Source organism: Indicator indicator, chromosome 28, assembly GCF_027791375.1.
Source record: "Indicator indicator isolate 239-I01 chromosome 28, UM_Iind_1.1, whole genome shotgun sequence".
Taxonomy (NCBI): Eukaryota; Metazoa; Chordata; class Aves; order Piciformes; family Indicatoridae; genus Indicator; species Indicator indicator.
This window is the reverse complement of record NC_072037.1, coordinates 269,520-291,346: the sequence shown is the minus strand read 5'-3', so window position 1 is coordinate 291,346 and position 21,827 is coordinate 269,520. Positions and strand designations below refer to the sequence as shown.

Below are 21,827 nucleotides of genomic sequence, written 5' to 3'. Positions count from 1 at the left end.
GTAGTTCTAGCGTGTGGGTGAGTGCATTTTCTCTCCCAGTAGGTCTGGCACTGGACATGTGTTGTGCCCCCTCACTTTGTCCCCACTGCCACGGTGGGTATAAACACCACCTCTCCAAAAAGCCCCAAACAGCCCTGAGCATGGCTGCTTGCAGGGAGACCAGGGGGCTGCCCACCTCTCCCCACCCCTGTGCCCACCCTGGCAGGGCAGTGGGTGTCCCAGCCCAGGACAGGACGTCTCAGGCGGGTGCTTTCTGCCCGACTGGCCGCAGTGGCTGGGCAGTGCTTCCCCCTTGCTCCCACCATTGTTTGCAGATCCAATATTGTTCTCCCTGTTGTGGCTTGCTGGCAGGGCGGGTGCTGGGCAGCAGCCTGCTGTCAGCTGGGGCCAGTGTGGCCTCACCATGCTCCTGCCCACGCTGTGCCACAGCCAGAGGGTGCAAATCTTTTTAAAGTCTCCCAGCAGTTCAGCACAGTTCAGAGCTTTTCATGCTCCCGTGTTCCCCCTCTGCCTGCATGTGGAGGCCAGGGTGGCCTGGCTGGGGGCGCTCCGGTGGCGCAGGCTGTCTTGGGAGGAAGGAGCTCTGAGTGGTCCTGGCACAGTCACCGGTGAGTTGCACAATTGCCACTGCCCCCAGGGGGAAGGGGCTGGGGGGTAAGGTGGAGGCTGCTGGAGAAGAACCCATCGTGGGGCTGCTGTGGGGAGCAGTATCAGAATCTCCCCTTCCCCTCCCTTCCCAGCCCCAGGGGCCTGCTGGCGATGAGGCGAGTGCCAGGGGCCTCGCTCCACCAGCTGCAGCCTGCTCCAGCCTGGGATGCCACATGCTCAGAGCACAGGCAGCATTGGGACTTTCAGCTCAGCCTCTCTCCCCTTAAGCAAAAGCTGGGCACAGTTCATTTGTGCTGTTTCAAATCACATCATCATCCTGCTGCCTGGAAATGCCGACTGCAGCATCCCACTGCTAGGAGGTCAGGTCTGTGCAGTGTAGCACTGAGCTGCTTTATCCTCTGCAGGGCTGGGGTGCCCTGGAATAGCATCCCTGGGATGCTGGGTGGGGAAAGGAGTCACTGTCCTGTCCCAGCAGCCTTCCTCCCTCAGCACCACAAGGCAAAGGAAACTTTGGCTTTTCTTCCTGTTGTATAATTGCCCTCCCTGGGTGGATGGGGAGAGCTTGGTTGGTGGAGGCGGCAGGGCCAGGGCCAGCTCCCACTCTGGGATGTGCCAGTGAATCTGGTTCCTGGCGAGCAGATAGCCAGAACAGAAGGTCTTGGACCACCATACGTAGTTCCTCCTGCATCTCTGGCTTCTGCAAAGTTTCTTCAAATGAACTAGCATCTCCTCCTCCCCAGTTTCATCTGTCAGTGCTGCAACCTCCAGGGGCCCTGCAACAGAAGCCACCTCTCAGGACACAGCCAGCACATGGCATGGTGACATCCTCATCTTGCCAGGGGCCTGATCCGAGCTGGGGGAAGGATGGCAGTTGGTTTTGGAGTGGTGCAGTGATGGTTTAGTTTTGGTTGGTGCTCCTCGGTTGTGTGTTTTCACCAAGTGTCTCTTTCTACCACACCCAGCTTTGGGCAGAAACATTTCCTCACTTTGTTTTCTGGCTGTGTTTCCTGGAGCATTAGTGAGAGTCAGGCTTCTCACCCTTTCCTGAATAATTTGGTTGCCAAATTTCATCTATTATTATTATAAACAAACACAAAAAAAGGTTTTCCAAATGGGAGGATGGCTGAGAACCTCCTTTTTTAATAAGCTTGGGAACCCAGCCCTGCTGCTGCAGCCAGTGCTGTGCACCAGGAGCACCCAGAGAATCTGATCCTTTGTGGTCCAAGTGATCCCTCTGGCCACATGTGAACTGCCCTCTCCTTGCCACCTTTCCCCCTGCTGTTACTTAGGAATGCAGGTGGAGCATGGATGCTGGTGCTGACACCACCTGCCCTAGCTCTGAGGTGGCACAGGGACTTCTCAGGGTCCAGAGCTGGAAATAACAAGGCAGGAGCCATCCTCCATGAACTCCTCACGGCTCAGCCTTCAGTAGAGTTGTCCGTGCTCTGGCTTCATTTGCCTGCTTTGTGGTCACTGTGCTCGGGAGGGAGCTGTGGCAGGGACAGGGCACAACATGATCCCTGGAGACCAACATCCTGAACGCTGAAGCTGGGCCAGCTCCAGGCCTCTTGGGAGCATGGCAGCAGTGCCTGGTGCTGCACCCATGGCACTCACAAGGCACCAGCTGCCCTGCCAAGCTCGCTGGAGTGTGGCTCTGAGCCCCTTGCCATCACTTGAGTTGGTATGCAGAAAACAGACATTTCCATCCCCAGCTTTTTCTTGAGACACAGAGAGGGCTCATCTGAGTGCCCTTGGTAGTGGGGACAGTGCTGGGCAATGGTCTTGCACAGCAGCATGAAGCCACTCTGTCCCTTTGAGTCCCCCTGCAGCTGCACATCAACGGGGTCCTCTGCCACGCTGGTGCAGGCCAAGGGTTTTCCACATAGCAGCTGAAGTGCTGCTCCCCCAGGGGCTGCTCCCAAGTTGAGTTCTCTGTGGTTTTCTTCTTGGAGGTGATGTTCTCCCCATGTTTGCACAGTTGGCTCCCACTGTGACCAGTGAGCCCTCATGGGTAGGGGAGGTGCAGAGCAGCTTGGGACATAGTGCATGGGCATCCCATGGGGTTCTGTGGGTTGGGACCTGTGCCAGGGACATGGGCAGAGCCCTGTTCACAGGCCTGGGGAGGGGGAGTGGCTGAGAAGAGGTCCCTGATCTCCATAATCCCAACATAATCAGCCTCAAGGAAGAGCTTATGGTTCATGGAATAGATGTGGGGAAAGTCCCTCTTCTGCTTTCACTGCAGCTTGCTGGTGACCCACAGACCCCTGTGCACCCCAGCTGTGCCCTCTGGATGATAGTATGGGGAAGGCTGGAGCTTGGGGGTTGGAGACCACGGTTCCAGAGCTTGGGAGATACTGTGGTTGTTCTGTGCTGGGTCAGGCCTTATGGATCTACCACGAGGGTAGTGGGACACTGGAACAGGTGCCCAGAGAGGAGGTTGAGGCTCCATCCCTGGAGATATTCAAGGTGAGGCTGGACAGGGCTCAGGGCAGCCTGATCTAGTGGAGGATGTCCCTGCTGCCTGCAGGGGGTTGGACTGGATGAGCTCTGGAGGTCCCTTCCAACCCAGCCCGTTCTATGATAAGGTGTCTGCCTGGCTCTGCTCCTCGAAGGACAAGGTCATGCTCTGTATGGGAGAGGAGTCTGTCTGACCTCACCTTGCCTGGAGCACAGCCCAGTCAGTCTGTCTGTCCTGCAGAAGCACTTGAACCCACAGCCACTGTGCAGAGTCCCTTAGACTTAGTGAAGTGAAAGGCCAGACTGTGGCTGTGCTAGATTTTGTGTGGCACTTCTTGACCTTTGGAGGTCCCTTCCAACCCAGACCATTCTGTGATTCTGATTTCCCTGGCAGCTCCAGGTATGGGTTTGAGTCTTGGTGGTCTGGAGTAGGACCCTAGGGCTGCACTGCCTAAGGTGGATGGGGGTACTTCCTGGGACTGCCATGGCCCTACAGAGCCAGCCCCTCCCCACGGATCCCTTGATCCCCATGGGTGACCAAGTTCTCCCCACAGTGCAGAGGGGAAGATGGATCTGGGACAGTTGCCTGAAGTGGTGTTTCTGGGCCATGGCAGCATTAGGGGAGGTAATCAGCTTAGCTCTGCTGTGTGCTTACGGGCATGGCAGGGTTGGCAGTGTGGCAGGAGCAGTGGGGACAGCGAGGCTGAGGCTGTGATGGAGATTTCTGGGTGAAAGGGGTAGCAGGAGTGCCAGAGACAGGATGGAGACAGGAGGGGTCATGGAGTAGCTGGCGTGCTGGGGAGAGGAAAGACATGGGGACAGTAGGGGTGACAATGGTGGGAGCACTGCAGCAGGAAGACTGATGGAGGATGTTGAGGGACAAAAGGGTTAATGGGGATGTTGTAGATAGGAACGGTTGTGAGTGTGCCAGGGACAGGAGGGGTGGTGGAGGTGCCAGGGACAGGAGGACTGGTGAGGTGGCCTCTCACCAGGTGCAAGGTCTTGCAGGCGCTGGAGATAGAAGCTGCTATTGATCATCCCCATGGGAGGCTCTGGATCTGGTCCCCAAGAGTGTGCAGTGGCTCCCCCAGGCCAGCTGCCCCCCAAAAGCCCAGGGAATGACCCTAATGCTGCTGGCAGTGCTGGGGCATCTCTCCCTCCTGCTTCCAGGCATCACGGATCTCTGCCAGCAGGGGTGACCAGAGCACTGCAGGGCAGCAGCAGGCCTGTAATTAGCTGCTTCGTGAGCTAACGAGAATTGCAAGGGGAAGAAGCCGGCCGTTAAGTGCCTAGAGTCTGCTTTCAATTGCAGGAAGGAAACGCAGCCCAAACACGTTCCGGTCCCTGCCTCTTCCCGTCCCGGCGCAGCAGAGCGCTGCGGGCTGACAGCTGCCCACCCTAACTAGGGCACCCCTAACCAGGGCATCCCGCGGCGTGTTGCTGGGTGGAGGCGGGGAGCAAAGCCTTTGTGGGAGGGAGGTTTGCTCTTGGTGAGGGGAGCCATCGCTTCAGGTAGGTGACGTGAGATGGCACGTCGGCTGCTGTACTGGGAAGGACCCTGGCTTCTCGCAGCGCAGGATGGGCTCCCGGCCGCTGTGCTCTCATAGAGCGGCGATGGCAGCAGCGGTGGGGGAGGCGAAGTTCTCGCTGTGCACCCAGCACCCATGGGTGCTGCCTGGGCTTCCTGGGGCCCTGCGGAGGCGTGCTCCTGGGGAGCTCTGCTGTGTGGGAGGAGCAGCTCTGCCTCAGGGAGCTCAGTGTCTCGCATCTGTCTGGGATTATTTCCCAGTCAGCCGCTCAGGCGGCACAGCGCTGGCCCCGGTAAACTGTCGTCGCCGTGACGCAGTCTGCGTCCGTAATTCCTGCCTCTGTCTGGAAGGGAGAGGGTTCCCTGAGCGGGCTGCCTCCTAGGGGATAAAACCCAGACGAAATCTCTGGGTCCAGCTGTTCAGCAGCGTTTGCAGCCCTTTCCCAGCAGCCCTAGGATGCTGCATTCGCAGGCACCCCCAAGGTGCAGCTGTGCATCCCACATGCTCCCCGATTTTCTGGGCTCATAGGGGCCTCCCCAGTTTCTGGGCTCTCCCCAGCAGGGTGTCCCGCAGGTCTTTATCGCTGGTGGTGGCTGAGTCAGCCTGGGCACAGCCCGGATGGGGTGCCCCTGGTTTTCCACCTACCTCTTGTGTGTCCACGGGGGTGTGGGCAGCCCGCCCGAGGGGCCTCACCTGCCAGATGTCAGAAACCCAAAAGGGGCAGACCCTAGAGCCCCTGGCACCTGCTGATAAGTGCCCACGTCCCCAAGCCTCCATCTCAGGGTGCTGGGCTGGTGGCAGCACCGAGGCTGGTGCCAGGCAGGGAATGGACGATGGGGGCAGGACGGACAGATACCCCCAGGCCGAGTGAAGCCTCCTGTGCTGCTGGCGCCACCTCTGAGCTGCCCAGGGGTGTTCAGTCAGCAGCGCTGTGGTGCTGTTATCAGCAGCGCTGTGGTGCTGTTACCAGCAGCGTGGGACGCAGCGAGGTGTGGGAGGGCTTCAGCTTTGCCAAAGAGCATCTAGCCCCCGTAGGCACAGCAGTGCTTCAGCAGGGAGCTGCCACGGCACAGCTTGGGTCCCAGCCTGGCAGTGGAAGTGCTTGGGAGTGGTGGCTGCTTGCCAGCATGGATATGCTGACCCTCAACCTGGCAGTTCTCTGGGTGCTGGGCTGGGGCAGGTGGGCTGCCATCTCCCACCTCCTCACCAGCAGCAATTGGTCTGCAGGGAGAGCTCACCAGTGACCATGACACTGCTCAGCTGCACTTGCTGGGCAAGTGGGCACCCTGCAGACAGGACCCTGCCGACCAGTTGGCAGATGATCAGTGCCATGAGGAGAGTGCAGAACCCAAAACCTTCCCTTAGGGCTGCACAGGCTTCAGGTGGGTCTGTGCTTGGAGCAGAGCTGTAAGACTCCCTGCACTGCCTGCCCCGGTGTGGGCACGACAGTGGTGTCAGGGCTGCCCATTCCCTGCAATGCCAGCAGAGCAAGGGTCCAGCACTCTGCTGTGCTGCCCATCAGGGTGTCCCAGAGCACTGCAGGGATGTGAGTAGAGGTTCCTCTGGCTGCTGCTCACCCAGCATCAGCACACAGCACCCGTATGGGGCGGCTCCACTAAACCCTTTGTGGCAGTGCCCTGCACCATGGTGGTTTCACCAGTCACACTGTGCCAAACCCCAGAGCCCAGCCAGGGAAAAAGGAATTTAATAAACCCAGCCCCTGCCCCAGCCCCTGCAATCTCTGGGCAGGTTCCAAGCCCCTTGGTATGAACAAAATCCAATAAAGAAGGCTGAAATGGGCAGTTTGAGCTGCAAAGAGCTGCAAAGAACAGCCAGGTGCTTTGTGGCATGGGATGGCACTGGGGACAGCCTGGGTTCCCCATTTAGGGGTGGACACACACCCAGCTGAGCCAGTGTCAGATAATGCAGAGCCAGAGAACCAGAGAAATGGCACATGGCAGCTGGACTGCTGGCTGTGAATTATTTTTCCTCTTCCTGAACATCTGAAGCAAAGTACTCGTGGCCCTGGCACTGCAGAGTGGGGACACTGTGCCACCCTTCTGAGGGTGCACAGCCTCGGAAGGCTGTTCTAAACAGCTGGAAGGGGACAGGAAGCTGAGGCCAGAATCTACAGCACCCAGGGATGGCCAGGCTGGGGGACTGGAAGGTCCTGTTCTGCTCAGTGCCCTCCCAGTCACTGCACCCCTGCTGGGGCTCAGGGAGAGACTGAGGTGTGACAGTGGCTTGTGGCTGGCTCCTGTCATGGACATGCAGGGCTCTGCAGGTCCCCCTCGCTGGTGGAGCTGCCTGGTAGTCTCCTGTGCCCTGGGGCATGTGTGGTGGTCACCATTCTGCTTGCCGCAGGTGAGGGGGCCATGTCCTCTGCCTGGTCCCCACTGGGGTCTGGAGCTGAGCCATTTCCATCTGTCCAGGGGATGTCTCCCCTTCCTATGGCACACATCAGTCCAGCTCCTCTTTCCTTGGTGTGCCAGGGCAGGGAACAAGGATTTTTCTGGCTGGTTAGGGAGTTTGAGTTGCAGTGACACAAACCCTGCTCCACGGCCTGGCCGAGAGCAGGCTGCTTGCTGCTGCCCCTCTGCCCAGCCCTGGGTGACAGGAGCAGCTCCTTTGGGGCTGTAGTGTCTGCTCTGGCCTGAGGACAGGCTCTGGGTGGTGCAGGCTCTGGGTGGGGGAAGGGAGGTGTTTGGGGTTGCTGAGGATTTGTCATCCCTCCACTTCTGGGGATGCCTGGCTCTGGCCCTCTGTTTCAGAGACACTGAGCCTGGGAGCAGGTCAGGACTCTGGAGCCCATTGTGATAGCTTCAAGGCTGCAGCAGGCAGCAGCAGGCAGCTGCCCTTGGCATGGCTTCTGTCTCCTCTGTCACACAGCCCCTGCCCACAATCATCACGTTGCCCATGCTGCCCACAACCCCTTACTGCACCCCTGCTGGGGCTGGTGGCCCAAAAGCAGCCAGCAGTGGTATTTTACCCAGGTGAGTGCCCATGGTAGCAGTTTCCATTCTTCCTGTGTGGGGATGCTGCTGGCTGCCTTGGAGGGCACACAGTGCAGTTGAGGTGTTTGCAGGGCAGGCAGGGGTAATGCTGCCAGCAGTCCCTGTGGGGATACCACTGTGTGTCCTGGGGCATCCCCTGGGCAAACCCAACAGCCAGCCCTGTGTTTGCTGTCTTATGGTGGCTGCTGGCATTCAGGGCAGCGAGTGCCTACCTCACCCCACAGCCATGTCCCTGGGCATCTGGGTGGCTTGGCTGCCCCCTGTTCTGCCTGCCCCTGTCCTAGGGAGGCTGCAAGTCAGAGGGCAGAGAGATGCCAGGGGCTGGGACATGTTTTGGGGCAGTGCTCCTGTTTACCTACCTCAGGCTGGCTCCAGCCTTTCAGAGCCAGGAGCAATTTCAGAGCCAGGAGTAGAGCCTGGATGGTGCCAGCTCGCAGCTGAAGCCCTGAGAGCAAGGCAGGCTGCTGGCAAGTCCCACAGCAGGTCCCACATTGCCTGGCTGAAGGAGGAGGTGGAATGACCTTGGAATGGAGCTAACAGACACCACAGTGCTGCAGGGCCCAGGCTGCCAGCGATCTGTGCCCATGGCCACAATGCCTCCTCAGCTGCAGCCTTCATCAGCGTGCAGAGGCTCAGCACAGCAGCAGAGACCTGCAGCCCTGCTCCCCGGGCACTCCCACAGCCCACCCTGTGTGCTGTGGCCCTGTGCCCTGGCTCAGGGGCTGTGCTGTTGCTGCCCCACCCCGGGGAGGTGCCAGCTCCATGCCCACTTCTCTGTCACAGCTGATGCCCAGTGGGCTCTGCCAGCTCATGCTGCTGGCACTGAGGTCCCAGTAGACAGGAGGCTGGGTGCTGGCACTGCCAGTGCCCAAAGTGTAAGCACTGTGACCAGTGCTCAGCACCAATTAATTACCCTCTTGCGTCTGTGGCAGTGAGGTGGCAGAGGGAGTGAGGTGGCAGAGACAGTGAGGTGGCAGAGGCAAGTCGCTGCCACCACGTCCTCCATGGGTTTGGTTTTGTTTCTTTTTCACCTGTGTGTTTTGGCACAAGTGTTAGAAAAACACCAGGGCCTTGACTGCCAGCAGCTCCCTGCCCTGCCTGGCCTTGGCAAGATGCTGCCAGACCCTATAGCATTCTGAGGGACACAGGAGGAACCCCTGTTGCAGTACTTTACCAATTTCAGTGCCCATCTGGGTGCCCAGCCCAGCTCTGGGGCTGAGACTGTTGTGCTGAGCTTCCCTGTCCTGTGACCCGTCTGGGGCAGGTACGTGCCCACCTCCCAGGTGCACAGGGCTGGCCCCACTCCTGCATGTCCCTGACTCCTGCTCACCTGCTGTTTGTCTTTCCATGCCAGCTGCACTGTGGCCTGGGTGCCCACTGCCCATTGGCTCAGCTCCTGCCTACAGGGAGCCATGCAGCCTTCAGCACCAGCAGTTTATGCCAGTCCAAAGCCCCAGCCCCCAGGGTGGTAGTGGTCAGGATCAGACCTGTCCCCATGGCTCTTGGGTGCCAGCATGTGCAGTGCTCAGATTCTGGCACCTGGTATGGCACAGAGGTGCCCACTCTAACCAGCCTTGCCAAAGAGCAGTTACTTGGCTTTGGGATGGTCTCAGAGAGTGGCAAAGCCCTTGTAAGATCTCACCCTGCAGGGTGCCCATGGTGCCATATCTGTTTGCTGACCACTGATTGATTTCACATGGGGAGCTTGATCAGACCAATGCCCACCTGTCCAGCTTCTAATGGCAGCCCATGCCAGCTAGGCAAGCACAGCTCATTCCTCAAACTGAGATAAGGAGCTTTGTGTGTTGCAAGGTGCCTTTATTTAACTGGTTGCTGGGCACTGGCTTGGGGCTGTGCTTCTTGCTTCCCTGAGGTAGCTCCAAGATGGCTCTGAGAGTGCCATGGTGCTGGGTGGCCACAAGTGTTGGGTGACCCACACCGAGGTGGCTTCCTCCCACCAGGGGGCAGCTTTCACTGTGCATTTCCAGGGGTCCACAGCACAGGTAGGAGGCTCCAGTGCCACTCCCCTGCCTCCAGCGCCCCACAGGGATGTGGTACGTCCCCACCCTTAGGGTTGCTGAGTGCCAGCTCCTATGCCAGCCCCTGTGCTGACAGCATTTGGTGGCCTGTGCCAGGGCAGGAGAAGCAGGTGTCTGGGTTCGGTTTTGGGGCTGAAATGCCCAATTCCTGCCTTGCTCAGCACTATCCCTGCCCTGGCTGAGCCCCACACTGCCCCAGGGAGCAGTCCCTGCTTTTGCAGCGCCCCCTGCCATGGATGAGCTCCACCAGGCTGCTGTGCTGAGCAGAGTTCAGCCAACCCTGCTGCCATCTGACTGCCGCTGCTGAGAGATCCCTGCCCGCAGGAGGAACCCCTGCAGCAGGGGCAGCTCTGCCCTATACCCCACGATCCCCAGGGGGTATAGGGGGCTGGGGGCCACTGGTGATCAGCTCGATAGTGAAATAGGACCATGCGAGGGAGGGTGTTGTGGGTGGCATCCTGCTTGGCACCTGCACCCTAGCTGGGGGAGCAGGGCTGCCAAGGTGACCCTGGCAGCTCCATCATCTGCCAGAACTCTCCACGATGCTGTGCCTGGGCATGGCAGTGGCTGCCCCCTCATCCCCAGTGTGCTATGGGCACAGGGCTGCTCAGGAATAGAATAGAATAGAATAGAATAGAATAGAATAGAATAGAATAGAATAGAATAGAATAGAATAGAATAGAATAGAATAGAATAGAATAGAATAGAATGGAATGGAATGGAATGGAATGGAATGGAATGGAATGGAATGGAATGGAATGGGATGGAATGGAATGGGAATAGGAATGGAATGGGAATAGGAATGGAATGGAATAGGAATAGAATTAGAATAGGAATAGAATGGAATGGAATAAGAAGAGAAGAGAAGAGAAGAGAAGAGAAGAGAAGAGAAGAGAAGAGAAGAGAAGAGAAGAGAAGAGAGAAGAGAAGAGAAGAGAAGAGAAGAGAAGAGAGAAGAGAAGAGAAGAGAAGAGAAGAGAAGAGAAGAGAAGAGAAGAGAAGAGAAGAGAAGAGAAGAGGAGAAAAAAGAGAAGAGAAGAGAAGAGAAGAGAAGAGAAGAGAAGAGAAGAGAAGAGAAGAGAAGAGAAGAGAAGAGAAGAGAAGAGAAGAGAAGAGAAGAGAAGAGAGAAAAAAGAGAAGAGAAGAGAGAAGAGAAGAGAAAAGAGAAGAGAAGAGAAGAGAAGAGAAGAGAAGAGAAGAGAAGAGAAGAGAAGAGAAGAGAAGAGAAGAGAAGAGAAGAGAAGAGAAGAGAGAAAAGAGAAGAGAAGAGAAGAGATTAGAATCAAGAAGGCTGGAAGAGACCTCAAAGATCATCGAGTCCAACCTGTCACCCTAAACCTCATGACTATCTAAACCATGGCACCAAGTGCCACGTCCAATCCCCTCTTGAACACCTCCAGGGATGGTGACTCCACCACCTCCCTGGGCAGCCCATTCCAATGGCCAACCACTCTCTCTGTGAAGAACTTTCTCCTCACCTCCAGCCTAAACCTCCCCTGGCACAGCTTGAGACTGTGTCCTCTTGTTCTGGTGCTGGTTGCCTGGGAGAAGAGACCAACCCCCTCCTGGCTATAACCTCCCTTCAGGTAGTTGTAGACAGCAATGAGGTCACCCCTGAGCCTCCTCTTCTCTAGGCTAAACAGTCCCAGCTCCCTCAGCCTCTCCTCATAGGGCTTGTGCTCAAGGCCTCTCCCCAGCCTCGTTGCCCTTCTCTGGACATGCTCCAGCAATTCAACATCTTTCCTAAACTGAGGGGCCCAGAACTGGACACAGGACTCAAGGTGTGGCCTAACCAGTGCTGTGTACAGGGGTACAATGACTTCCCTGCTCCTGCTGGCCACACTCTGCCTAATGCAGGCCAGGATGCCATTGGCTCTCTTGGCCACCTGGGCACACTGCTGGTTCATGTTCAGGCGGCTGTCGACCAGTACCCCCAGGTCCCTTTCCACCTGGCTGCTCTCCAGCCACTCTGACCCCAGCCTGTCGCTCTGCATGGGGTTGTTGTGGCCAAAGTGCAGCACCGGCACTTGGAAGGTGCCTAAAGCTGAGGTGCCTGTGGGGTGCTCGGTGCCATGCTGTGCTGGGGTGGGTAGACAGTGGGCACTTTGCCCACCATGACAGCATGGGTGGGCAAGGGTTGGCTGGGATGGCTCAGGGTGTGTGGGATGGTGCTGGGAGCTGGCTCCTGCTGTGACTCATCACTGGGGCTGCCAGCCTTGGTCCCACTCCTGCTGAGACCCCTCTGGTGCTCTCCTGCCTGCTGCTGCCCTCAGGAAAGGTGTGGGCATGGCCACTCATGGCAAGATGAAGAGCAGGGCTAGGGCAGCTGTGTGCTGCACCCCTATCCAGCTGTGCAACCCCCACCCAACTGTGCATACATCCACTTGTGCACCCCCATCCAGCTGTGCCCCCACACACCCCCAGCTGTGCCCAGGTCAGGACAAGCACTGAGCTTTGCATAGCACACAGGGGCTCTGTGGTGCCCAGGTGTGGTAGTTTTAGGCTGTGCCTTTAAAATTTTTCACAGATCTTGAACAGAAAGTAGTAAAATGTAAGTAAATCACTATTGGGTGTAAAAAGGAAATCAATGATTATCCTAAACAATCCATTGGAGAGCTATCTGCCATAAGATTTGGTTCCCAGAACAGTCTCTCTCTTCTCACTTCCTTGCACTGGGAGATACTAAGTGGCTTTGCTGACCTTGGCTGCATTGTTTTGGCTCAGTCTAACATCGCTCTGCTCCTTTCCGTTGTCCCTTTTGTACAGGAGGGTAAATGGGAGGCAGGGGGGAAGAAGCTGTTGCAGCTCCCCTGGTCTTTGGCCAGGGGGTTCCTGGTGGTGTTTGTTGATTGTAAATGCTGCCCATGCTGTCCACTTGCACATATCCATTGCATTTCATCTGAGATTGTGGTTTTCCCTGTAAGTACAACTCCCATTTGCTTTCAACTGATCTGGCAAAGTTAATGTTGGGGGGGGAATTTTCAACCCACCACACCAGGCTGTCCCCCTGGCTTGAGCCAGGCTGGGAGTGCCCATGGCTGCCATGGTGTCCTGAGCGTGAACCCAGGTGAGGCTGCAGCAGGGTGCCCATGACTGCCCCCAGGTCTGCCAAGCTCTGCAAAGCCAGGAGGAAGGTTTGTGCCAAAGTGCATCCCCGGGACAGGGCCCCTGTCCTGATCTCAGAGGGTTGGAAACTGAAGCTGCTGCTGCCTCTGGTAACTGTCACAGCTCCGCTGAGGCTCTGGGGGAGTTGGTTTGGGTTTTTTTTGTTTGCCATCTGCCACATGAGCACAGGTTTGCACTGGTTGGAATTCAGGTGCCAGCCTGCTCAACCACTGCCCATGTGGTGCAGGCTGGGGCAGAAGCCCTTGCTGCTGCCAGCCCTGGGGGACTTAGGTTGTCCTGCAGCACCCTGGGGCTTATGGTATCCTCTGCAATGGTGGCACCCTGAGACTTGGGGTGTCCCATGGGGCAGTGGCATCCTGGGGCTTGAGGTCCCCTGCAGCAGGATGGGCACTGCCTGCTCTTCCCTGCAGGGATCATAAAAGCATGGAAGATCTTGAGCTGAAAGGCATCCTTGAGGATCATCGAGGCCAACCCTCAGGACACTTCCCTGCTGGCAGTAGTGGCTCTGCTAAGGCAAAGGGAGTCGAGGGACAGTGCTGAGGACTGGGGGACCTGCCCTGGGGCACCTGGCTGAGAGGCCATGGACAGACCCAGGAAGTGTTTGACCTCTCTCCTCCTCCTGACCTGCTTCCTCCTGTGCCCACAGCAGCATCGTGTCCCCGGAGCCTGGACTGTGCCCTGCAGCGCCGAGAGTTCTGCCCCCCGGGCTCAGGTGCCTGCGGCCCCTGCCTGCCCCCGTTCCAGGAGGACAGCCACAGGCAGTGTGTGCAGAAGCAGCTCTCAGGCAGCGGTAGGTGAAGCCACCCTGCTCCCTGCCCTGCCTGTGCCCCTGCCCCACCCCTGCAGCAGCCCTGCTCCTCTGACATCTCTCCATGGCAGTCATCTCCCTGTGGGCACATAGGCATGGCAGCTCTGCTCCAGCTCACCCCAAGCCCCAGCTCACCACAGCTGGGGGGGTTTGGGGCTGGAGGGAGACATGGACCTGACCCCACTCCTTGTGTACCCTCCTGCAGCCATGCAGGTGACTGCCTGTGCTGCTAGGCCCTGGCAGCACCCAGTGGTGTGCAGAGGTGGGAGGGGGCCAGGGTGGCTGCCTGGCTGCTCTGGGGTGAGGAGTTGGGGGGAGTGGCCTTGCAGAGCCCGAGGCTTTGCAGGAGCAGGGTAGCAGCTTTCCATGCACGGAGCTGTGACTCCTGCAGATCCCATGGCCAAGGTGAATGGGTGCCCACAGCCTTGCCCGTGCCAGGGCCGAGCCACACCAGTGCCTGGGTTTGAGACTGAACTGTGATATGAGGCTGCCATCCCCTGCGCTGATGATGCCAAGCATCATGCTGGGAGGTGCTGGGAGCCTACCCTCCTCTGCCTTCTTTTTGCACCCACTGCCCCACAGCCCTCTTGCTAAGGGTGGTTATTTTCTGCCCTTGGGCAGAGTCTACAATCCCTCCTTGAGCCCAGCTCCTGCCTGTGCTGGGCATCCTGCAACATTACCTGGCCCTGGCATGGGGCAGAGCTGGTACTCACCAGGTGGCATCCCCTCCAGAACAGCACCACCATCCCCACGGACCCAGTGCTGGCAGCCCCTGCCACAGCCCCTTGTGCCCAACCCAAGGGCCAGGCAGCCCTCACAATGGGCAGACTGGTTCACCCCATGCCAGGTGGTGCAGGTGATGAGTCCCATGGGAGGACCCAGAGAGGGGACCTTCCACTGGCATCCAGCTGCACAGAGCGGGGTACTCTGGGTTTTTGTGGGGGTTGCTTTGTGTTCTGGTTGGGCACACTTTGTGTCTTGGGCATGCTGGGGGTCCCACCAGGATACAGCCAGAGCTGCTCTCTGCCCACAACTCAGCCTGTGCTTTGCAACAGGTGGGCACATGGGTGATGGCAGTCTATTGTGCCCTTCATGCCATCAGCCTCCTGATAGGAAGATCACCCCTAAATCTAGAGGGGGGACCCTCAGCATGGGGTCCTGGCTCTGCACAGCTCTGTGGTTCTATGGCAGGGGGCCCAGGCTGTGCTGAAACGGGAGCAATGCCTGGCAGAGGCTGAGAGAGGGGATGGCACAGGGCCTGGCATTTGGCAGTGAGCAGGAATCTGATGAGAAGATTCCCCTCTGCCATGGGTACCAGGCATCTGTACCAGCTGTTGTGGTTTATTTTTCCATGTGAAGTCTTGGGGTTAAATTCTCCCTCTTGGAGGGCTGCACATGCACCAACGTCTCCATGGCAACCCCACTCCATGCCAGGGAGATGTGGCCACGGCAGCACCCTCTCATCCTCTCCCAGCTTTGTCAGAGACATGCAGGACCAAAGTGGCATCCTCCCAGAGGAGGCTGAAGAGCAGCCCAAGATCTCTCCCAGCCCTATTCTTTTGTCTCAAGCAATGCCACCACCTTCTGGCAGGGAGGACACACAGCTGAAGGATGCCTAAGTCTCTAAAGGGGCTGCCCACAGAGCAAAGCAAAGGGTTGGGCATCCTTGGGCTGCTTGTGGCTGCTGGTGATAACCTGCAAGGGGCACCCCGGGGAGGGAAAAGTCCTGAGGAAGGACTGGCACAGGGGACAGCTGGAATGCTGTGTGCCAGCCTGGCTGTGCCCTCTTTGCTGCAGACAGGTGGTGGCAGTTATACCACCAGAGGGCACCCGTGCCCTGCACATACCCTGCCTGCCCCCTGCATATCCTGCCTGCCTCCTTGCCCAGCATGCCCAACGTGCTGCAGCAGGACAGGGGGGTGCCCTCTGGAAGCCACTCAATTTTTGTTCCTCATGCAGCAACAACCAGGGCTGAGGGCAGCTGGGCAGCCCTGGTCCTCTGGTCCCTGGGAGAGCAGCCCTGGGTTGGGGTTTCACCTCCTGTGGTGCCAAGCAGGAGCTGGGCATTGGTGCCTGGCTGCTTCTACCCTACAGATGTTGTGGGGCATCAGAGTGGAATGGCCTGGGGAGATCACAGCTGCTGAAGAGGGGTGTGGGGAGTCTGAGCTGCTGAAAGGGAACTGGACAGTGAAGCTGCTCCATGTGGGTGAGTGGCACAGCCCAGACACTGCTGGCAATGCCACAAACCACAGCTGGCATAGCTGCCTGGGCTTCCCTTCACATGGCAGGAAGCTCAGAGTGGCCTGGGAGCTGCTCATGATGCTTTTCCAGCTTTTTCTTCCTCATTCCAGCCCTGTCCTGTTCATCCTCCTGAAGCGCTGGCTGCAGTGGCAGGACTGGGCTGTGCCAGTCCAGTTTGCCCAGACCCATGGTGACACACGGGGGCATGGATGTCCCCTAGGTCCCACGGTAATGGAGAGGAGCCTGAGTGCAGTGGGGAGCTAGGGTGAGGCACCAGAACTTGCCCATTCTGGACACCAGGCTGTCACACTCAGTCCCATGGTAGCTCTCCAGCCCATTGGGAGAGCCTGGCCCTGTGCCAGTGCCTTGGCGCCACAGTACTCAGCCATTGGGCACAGCACTGGTGGCACAGCTGCAAGCCTGGCAGCATGTGAGGGGGCAGTGCTTTGCATATTGTTTTGGATGTGGAAATAACAGAGTGCAGAGAGCCAGAGAAGCCTGGGCCTGGGGGCTGCTCCGGCTCCTGCCAAGGCTGGGGGATGATCTGGGGAACCAGGGGACACAGGGGGCATAGGCACTTCTCTAAAGAGTGTCCCCCTTTGAAGCTGGTTTTTGGCTGGTATGGCTGTGAGTCACAGGGCAGCTGAGTGGCCTCTGTGCCCAGTTCTGAAAGGAACTGGGATGCATTCCCCACACAGAGTGAGGACAGATTCCAGTGGAGCAGAATTGTCACAGCCAGGAGCTGAGCTGCCCCTGCCACTTTGCCTTGGTGTGTTTGATTTACCCTCCAGGGCTTCCTGCTGGGGACAGCCTGAGTATGGCAGTGCTGGGGCAGAGGGCACAGAGATGGGCACAAGGACAGCTCCGCCCTTTCAAGCTGGCTTTCATGCTGTTGGAAGCTGTGCTGAGTATCAGAGCTTTGACTCTGCCAGCTGAGCTCTCACCCTGTGGCTTGGGCACCCTCAGCGTGCACCATGCTAGGGCATGGGCTGGGGCGCTCCCAGGGTCAGGGATGTGCAGCAAGACCTGAGCAGTGGGTGCTGGCCACCTGCCTGCTCCTATGGGGCTCTGCAGGACCCACTGGCTCTGGCACAGAGCTGGCTGTGGCTGCTGTTGCTCCAGCCCTGGGGCTGGCACTCAGTTGCATCCCGGGGTGCCCATCTCGTGCCCGTCTCATGCCCGTCTCGTGCCCATCTTGTGCCCACTCTGTCCCGGCACAGGGAGGATCTCTGTTCCCAGCTGGGAGGAAGAAATCGATTTTCTGGCCAGGCAAGAGGCTCCTCACCCCCAGGCGCCGCGGGATGGCAAGCCCAGGAGTAAGTGCCTGCTCCCCTGTTCCCACTGGCGTCAGGGACCCCACAGCAGCCAGACTCTCCCCCTTGGGTTGCTTTGCCCTCCAGAGCTGCCTGGGTGCTGCCCTGCTCATGGCTCTGCCTTCTCCCATAGCCACCCTGGTCCCTGCTGGCGGTAGGCAGCGTGTGGTCAGCCGGCTGAGGGAGGGGCTCCTGCAGTGGGGTCGTGCCAGCAGTGAGGCAGCTGCCACCCTCCCCACCTCCACCACAGCTGCAGGCCAGAAGTACCCTGTGGAGGCCTCCCCCATCCCTTCAAATGACAACGTGGTGCTTGGTGAGAGCCTGGGGACAGGCAGCTCATGGCAGCAGGATCCATGCGCTGGCTGGAGAAGCGTGGGCTGGTGGCACCATGCCACCAGGCTCACCCAACTGTCCTTTTGTCCCCATCCACCTCTGCAGTGCTGATCGTGGTGTGCACAGTGGCTGGCATCTCGGCACTGATTGTGGCTGCATTCTGCTGGTGCAGGTGAGCCTGGGGCTGCTGCTGCCAGCCAGACCCCCAGTGTCCTTGTGCCCAGGGGAGCTTGTTCCTGTGTTCCTGGGCACGTGGCAGGATTTGGAGGAGAGGCAATAGCTTCCCTGACCAGTCCTCCTGCAGGTATGGTGTCTGCTGGTCAGGGCTGGGGGACAGGGTGGCACACACTGTGCCAGGACAGGCTCCTAGGAGTGGGTGGCCGCTGAATTGGGCACCGCTGTGGTGCTGGGTGCTGACACCCCCTGCCATGTTGGTGTCTTGTGCTCAGGCCCTATGGGATGGACATAGCTGTGCCTGTGGGTGCCACCCATTGCAGATGCCATGGCAGGGAACAGGGATAGGGATGTGGAGGGGAGGACTGAGGCCCTCCCAGGGGTCACTGGCTCTGAGATGGAGTCATTAGCTCCTGTGGCTCCTGCCAACTACTCTCCTCTCCTCTGGCAGGCTGCAGAAGGAGGTCAGGCTGGCACAGAAAGCTGACTACTCAGCACAGCGAGCGGCCAGCCCCCTGCCCTACGACAAGATCTTGGTAAGGCACCCATGGCCCTCCTTGTGGTGGGGCTTTTGGGGCTGAAGCCAGGCGTGGGCTCTGCTTAAGGGGCTTCCAACAGAGTGGGAACCCCCTCCAGGCAGGCTGGGGGCTCTCCAGAGCCCAGCCTCCATGGCTGTCTTTGGTCTCTCCACAGCCTGGGGACAAGACGCTGGCTCAGAGCGCCCAGATGTACCACTACCAACACCAGAAGCAGCAGATGCTCTCCATGGAGAAGTGAGCAGCTCCACGAGCAGGCAGCAGACCTGGGCACAGGTCCATGCCCAGCCATTACCTGTGGTGCTGGTAATCATCCTGCTGGGCTTCACCCCCTCTTTGTGTCCTGTCCCCGCAGGCACAAAGAGGAGCCCAAGCTGCCGGACTCGGCATCATCTGACGAGGAGAATGAGGATGGAGACTTCACTGTGTATGAGTGCCCTGGGCTGGCTCCGGTATGAAGGGCACAGAGCAGCTGGGGGGCCCTGTGTGTGGGGGGGGGTGGGATCCAACGCATGGGATGAGCACAAGTCCTTCATCAAACCCGGAGGTGATCCAAGTCATTTGCTTCCTCCACATGCCCTGGCCTCGGCTCACTCCAATGGGTAGAGGGGGGTGCCCTGGTATGGGTGCCCCAGCTGGTGGCTGTTCCTTAGGGAGCACTGCCCAATGGCCCTGGGAGCTTGGAAGACCCAGCCCACCATCCCTACAGTGCCAGGGATGTGGTCATATATCACTCAGGCCCACCGGGAGGCTCATCCTGGTGCCTTCCCAGCACCCTTGACCCCTCAAAGTCAGGGAGGACTTTCCTGGTTGGCAGGGGACCCCGGGGAAGGGCATTTCCTAACGGCCTTGGGTACAAAGAATACAAAGAGACCCCGAAGAAGCCTTTCACATGTTAATGGCTGTGGAGCCCGGCCATCAGGATCCAGATTAAGAGTCATCATTAGGTCTTTCCAGGCCCATTAAAGGGCACTTGATGACAGGCAGGCAGTCTGGGCAAGGAACTCCACTCCTGCCAGCCAGGCTGTGGGGTCCCATCTAGTTTTTTTGGGGGTTTACACATCATCACCCCATCCCAGCATCCCTGGCTGTCTCTGGCAGGGAAGCAGCACTTTTGCTGGGGTGACAGCAGGATGTCACCCCCGCCCACACAGTCTCCCCTGTCCTCCCCCCTTCCTGCCGGGCTGGGGTTCAGGCTCGAACCCCTTTGGCCCGGGCAGCTCAACTCACGGCTGGTTCTGACCTCCCTCTTTTCCTTCCCCCACCCTCGGCTGCAGACTGGAGAAATGGAAGTGCGGAACCCACTGTTTGATGACAACTCCTTACACCCCTCCAACCCCAAGTCGCACCAGTAACTCCCCTCCTCTGCTCCGCCCGAGCTTGCTATGGACTGTGTGCCCAAGGCTGATGCCCGGAGAGGCACCCACAGCTGGGCAAAGGGGCGCAGACCCCACTCTGCCAGGCTGTTTGATGCCTGCCCAATAAACACCCAGTAACAGCTTTGGGAGGGGGGGATCGCCCCCCGATTCCAGCGTCCTTGTCCTCTTTGCTGCTGTGATCGTGTCCCTGCCTTGCCCTTCTGCCCTCACTGCTCTCGGGGAGATGCCAGGGTAGCAGCCGCTGTATTGGCAGAGAAACTGGTGGGGAGGTAGGCGGGGGGAAACTGCAGCTCTGGCTCTTTGCATTTGGCTTTGAGGAGAGGGCATCACTAATGGGTCCGGTGCCTGGTTTGACCCCTTCTCCCCAGCTCTGGCAGCCCCTGGCAGCACGGTCCCACTCCTGGAGCAGGAACAGCCTGGGATAGCTGCTGGCATCACTCCTCGGGATGCCCCTTCAGGTACCCCCCTGGGTCATACCCAGCCAGGAGCAGAGTCTGTGCCGTGGCACCTTGCACTGTCTGCATCCCTTTTTAGGGCTGCTGGTCCTCAGAGGCCCTGCAGTGCAGACAGTCCTGGTACCGGCCTGGAACCCTGTGCTAGGCAGTGCCAGCAGAGGCAGATTTCCTTGCAGCAGCCTTGGATGCCATCTGAACTCTCACCCTGGACCTCCATGGGTTCAGGTTTCTTTTTTTAAGCCTGTGTGGCTGTGACAGGAAGGAACAGCCATGGTGGGGTCTGAGGAGCTGGGAGGGGCAGCCAAGGCACAGTGGCTTTGCTGCATGGTTCCTGTTGAACAGGGCCTGCTCCCTTCACAGCATTCCCGCAGGGCCTGGCCTGCTCCTCTCCACACATCCCTCCATGGCAGGGCACAATCTCCACCGCTCCAACCCAGGCACCTTCCACTGCCTGTGTCTGCATCCAGGCTCACCAGCCCCCACCAACGCATCCCAGTTTGGAGCCCAGCACGGTTCCCCAAAGCCACCCTGCTGCACTGGCCATGACTCCTCCAGCCTGATGCCCAGGACAGGTTTTGGGTTGCTTTTCACAGATGTGGCTTCATGTCCAGACCTTGGTGTGGGTTGTCACAGCTGTGGGTGACCTGCTGCAGGCAGGTGTCTTGCACAGGGGTGGCTTCTCACCTGCATGGGAGCTACTGCATGCTCCGGAGCCACTGCATGGGCAGCCAGACACGGGCAGGGCAGGCAGCAGTGGCAGGGCCGTGCCCATGAGCAGCAGTGGTGTGGGAGCATCCCAGGGGATGAGTTGCTGGCAGAGGCCATCTCTGCACAGATCTTTCCCCACTCCCTGCTCTCCTCCCTGTGGGCTGCTGCTGCTCATCTCCTTGTAGCCCTCGTTGTTGTACTGATTGTAGTTCTTTTAAAAGGCGATTTTATTAAACGACCATGTTTGCGACCCATGTGAGTGTGTGGTGTGGGGCCAGCTCCCTGCTGCGCCGTGCTTGGCTCGGGGATGGAGGGGGACAAAGAGGGAGGATGCTGCCAGGTCCCCATTTCAAAAGTTTCCCCGGGGAATGGCATGACCATCCTGCTCCTGCTCCTGCTGCTGGAGCAGCTCCCAGCCCTTCCCAAGGGTTTTCCCAGAGTTTATTTTCTTGTTTCTGGGTGCTTGCCAGGAGAGGTGTCTCCGGCGAAAGCGCTTGGTGGGAGCCACCAGCTGTCCCTGCCTACACCATTGCCCACCCGCCCCCACTGCCCCTCGCCCCCAGGGCCGGGCCTTTGGCACCTCGCAGGGATGCAGATAAGGGCTATCGAGTCCCCGCATTGTGTGGAGCCTGAGCTCCCTGCGGCCTTTGATCACGCCAGTCCCCCATCAGACTGATACCATCTCATCTGGTTTCTGCAGCCTGCAGAGTGGGTGCTGACTCACTGCCAGAGTGCCCGGGCACCGTAGGGGATGCTTCACTCAGCCCAACTCGTGGGTGGCCCTGAGGTCTCCAGCTGCAGCCCTGGGTGAGCAGCATCACACCCCGCACCATCCAGGACCACCTCAAGGCTCACCCCTGGAAAAGCCCAGCCTTGCACCTCCCTCTCTGAGATCCCCAAAATCACCCTTCCTTTGCTCTCCAAGCCCAGCAGCCTCTCGGAGCACACCAGAGATTTTGGGGAGTCTCAGCATTCAGTAAAATCTGGATGTGCCTCCCGGGAAGACCCCCTCAGTCAGGCCCCTCCCAGGGAGCCGTGTCCCCACTGCATGTCCAGGCACAGAAGAGTTGTTTGTCCTGGGACGTGACTGTGCCACAACCATCCAA

General features: G+C 58.9%; 1 protein-coding gene across 1 annotated transcript; it reads left to right on the top strand.

Moving 5' to 3' along the window:
* The first annotated feature begins 4,680 nt into the window (after positions 1-4,680).
* On the top strand, positions 4,681-20,964 carry NPDC1 (neural proliferation, differentiation and control 1). The gene is made up of 9 exons (XM_054393207.1): positions 4,681-4,921; positions 13,421-13,564; positions 17,044-17,139; positions 17,270-17,449; positions 17,575-17,641; positions 18,095-18,179; positions 18,337-18,416; positions 18,535-18,631; positions 19,457-20,964. The coding sequence occupies exons 1-9, from the start codon at positions 4,681-4,683 to the stop codon at positions 19,532-19,534; spliced, it is 1,068 nt and encodes a 355-aa protein (XP_054249182.1). The 3' UTR covers positions 19,535-20,964.
* Positions 20,965-21,827: the final 863 nt, after the last annotated feature.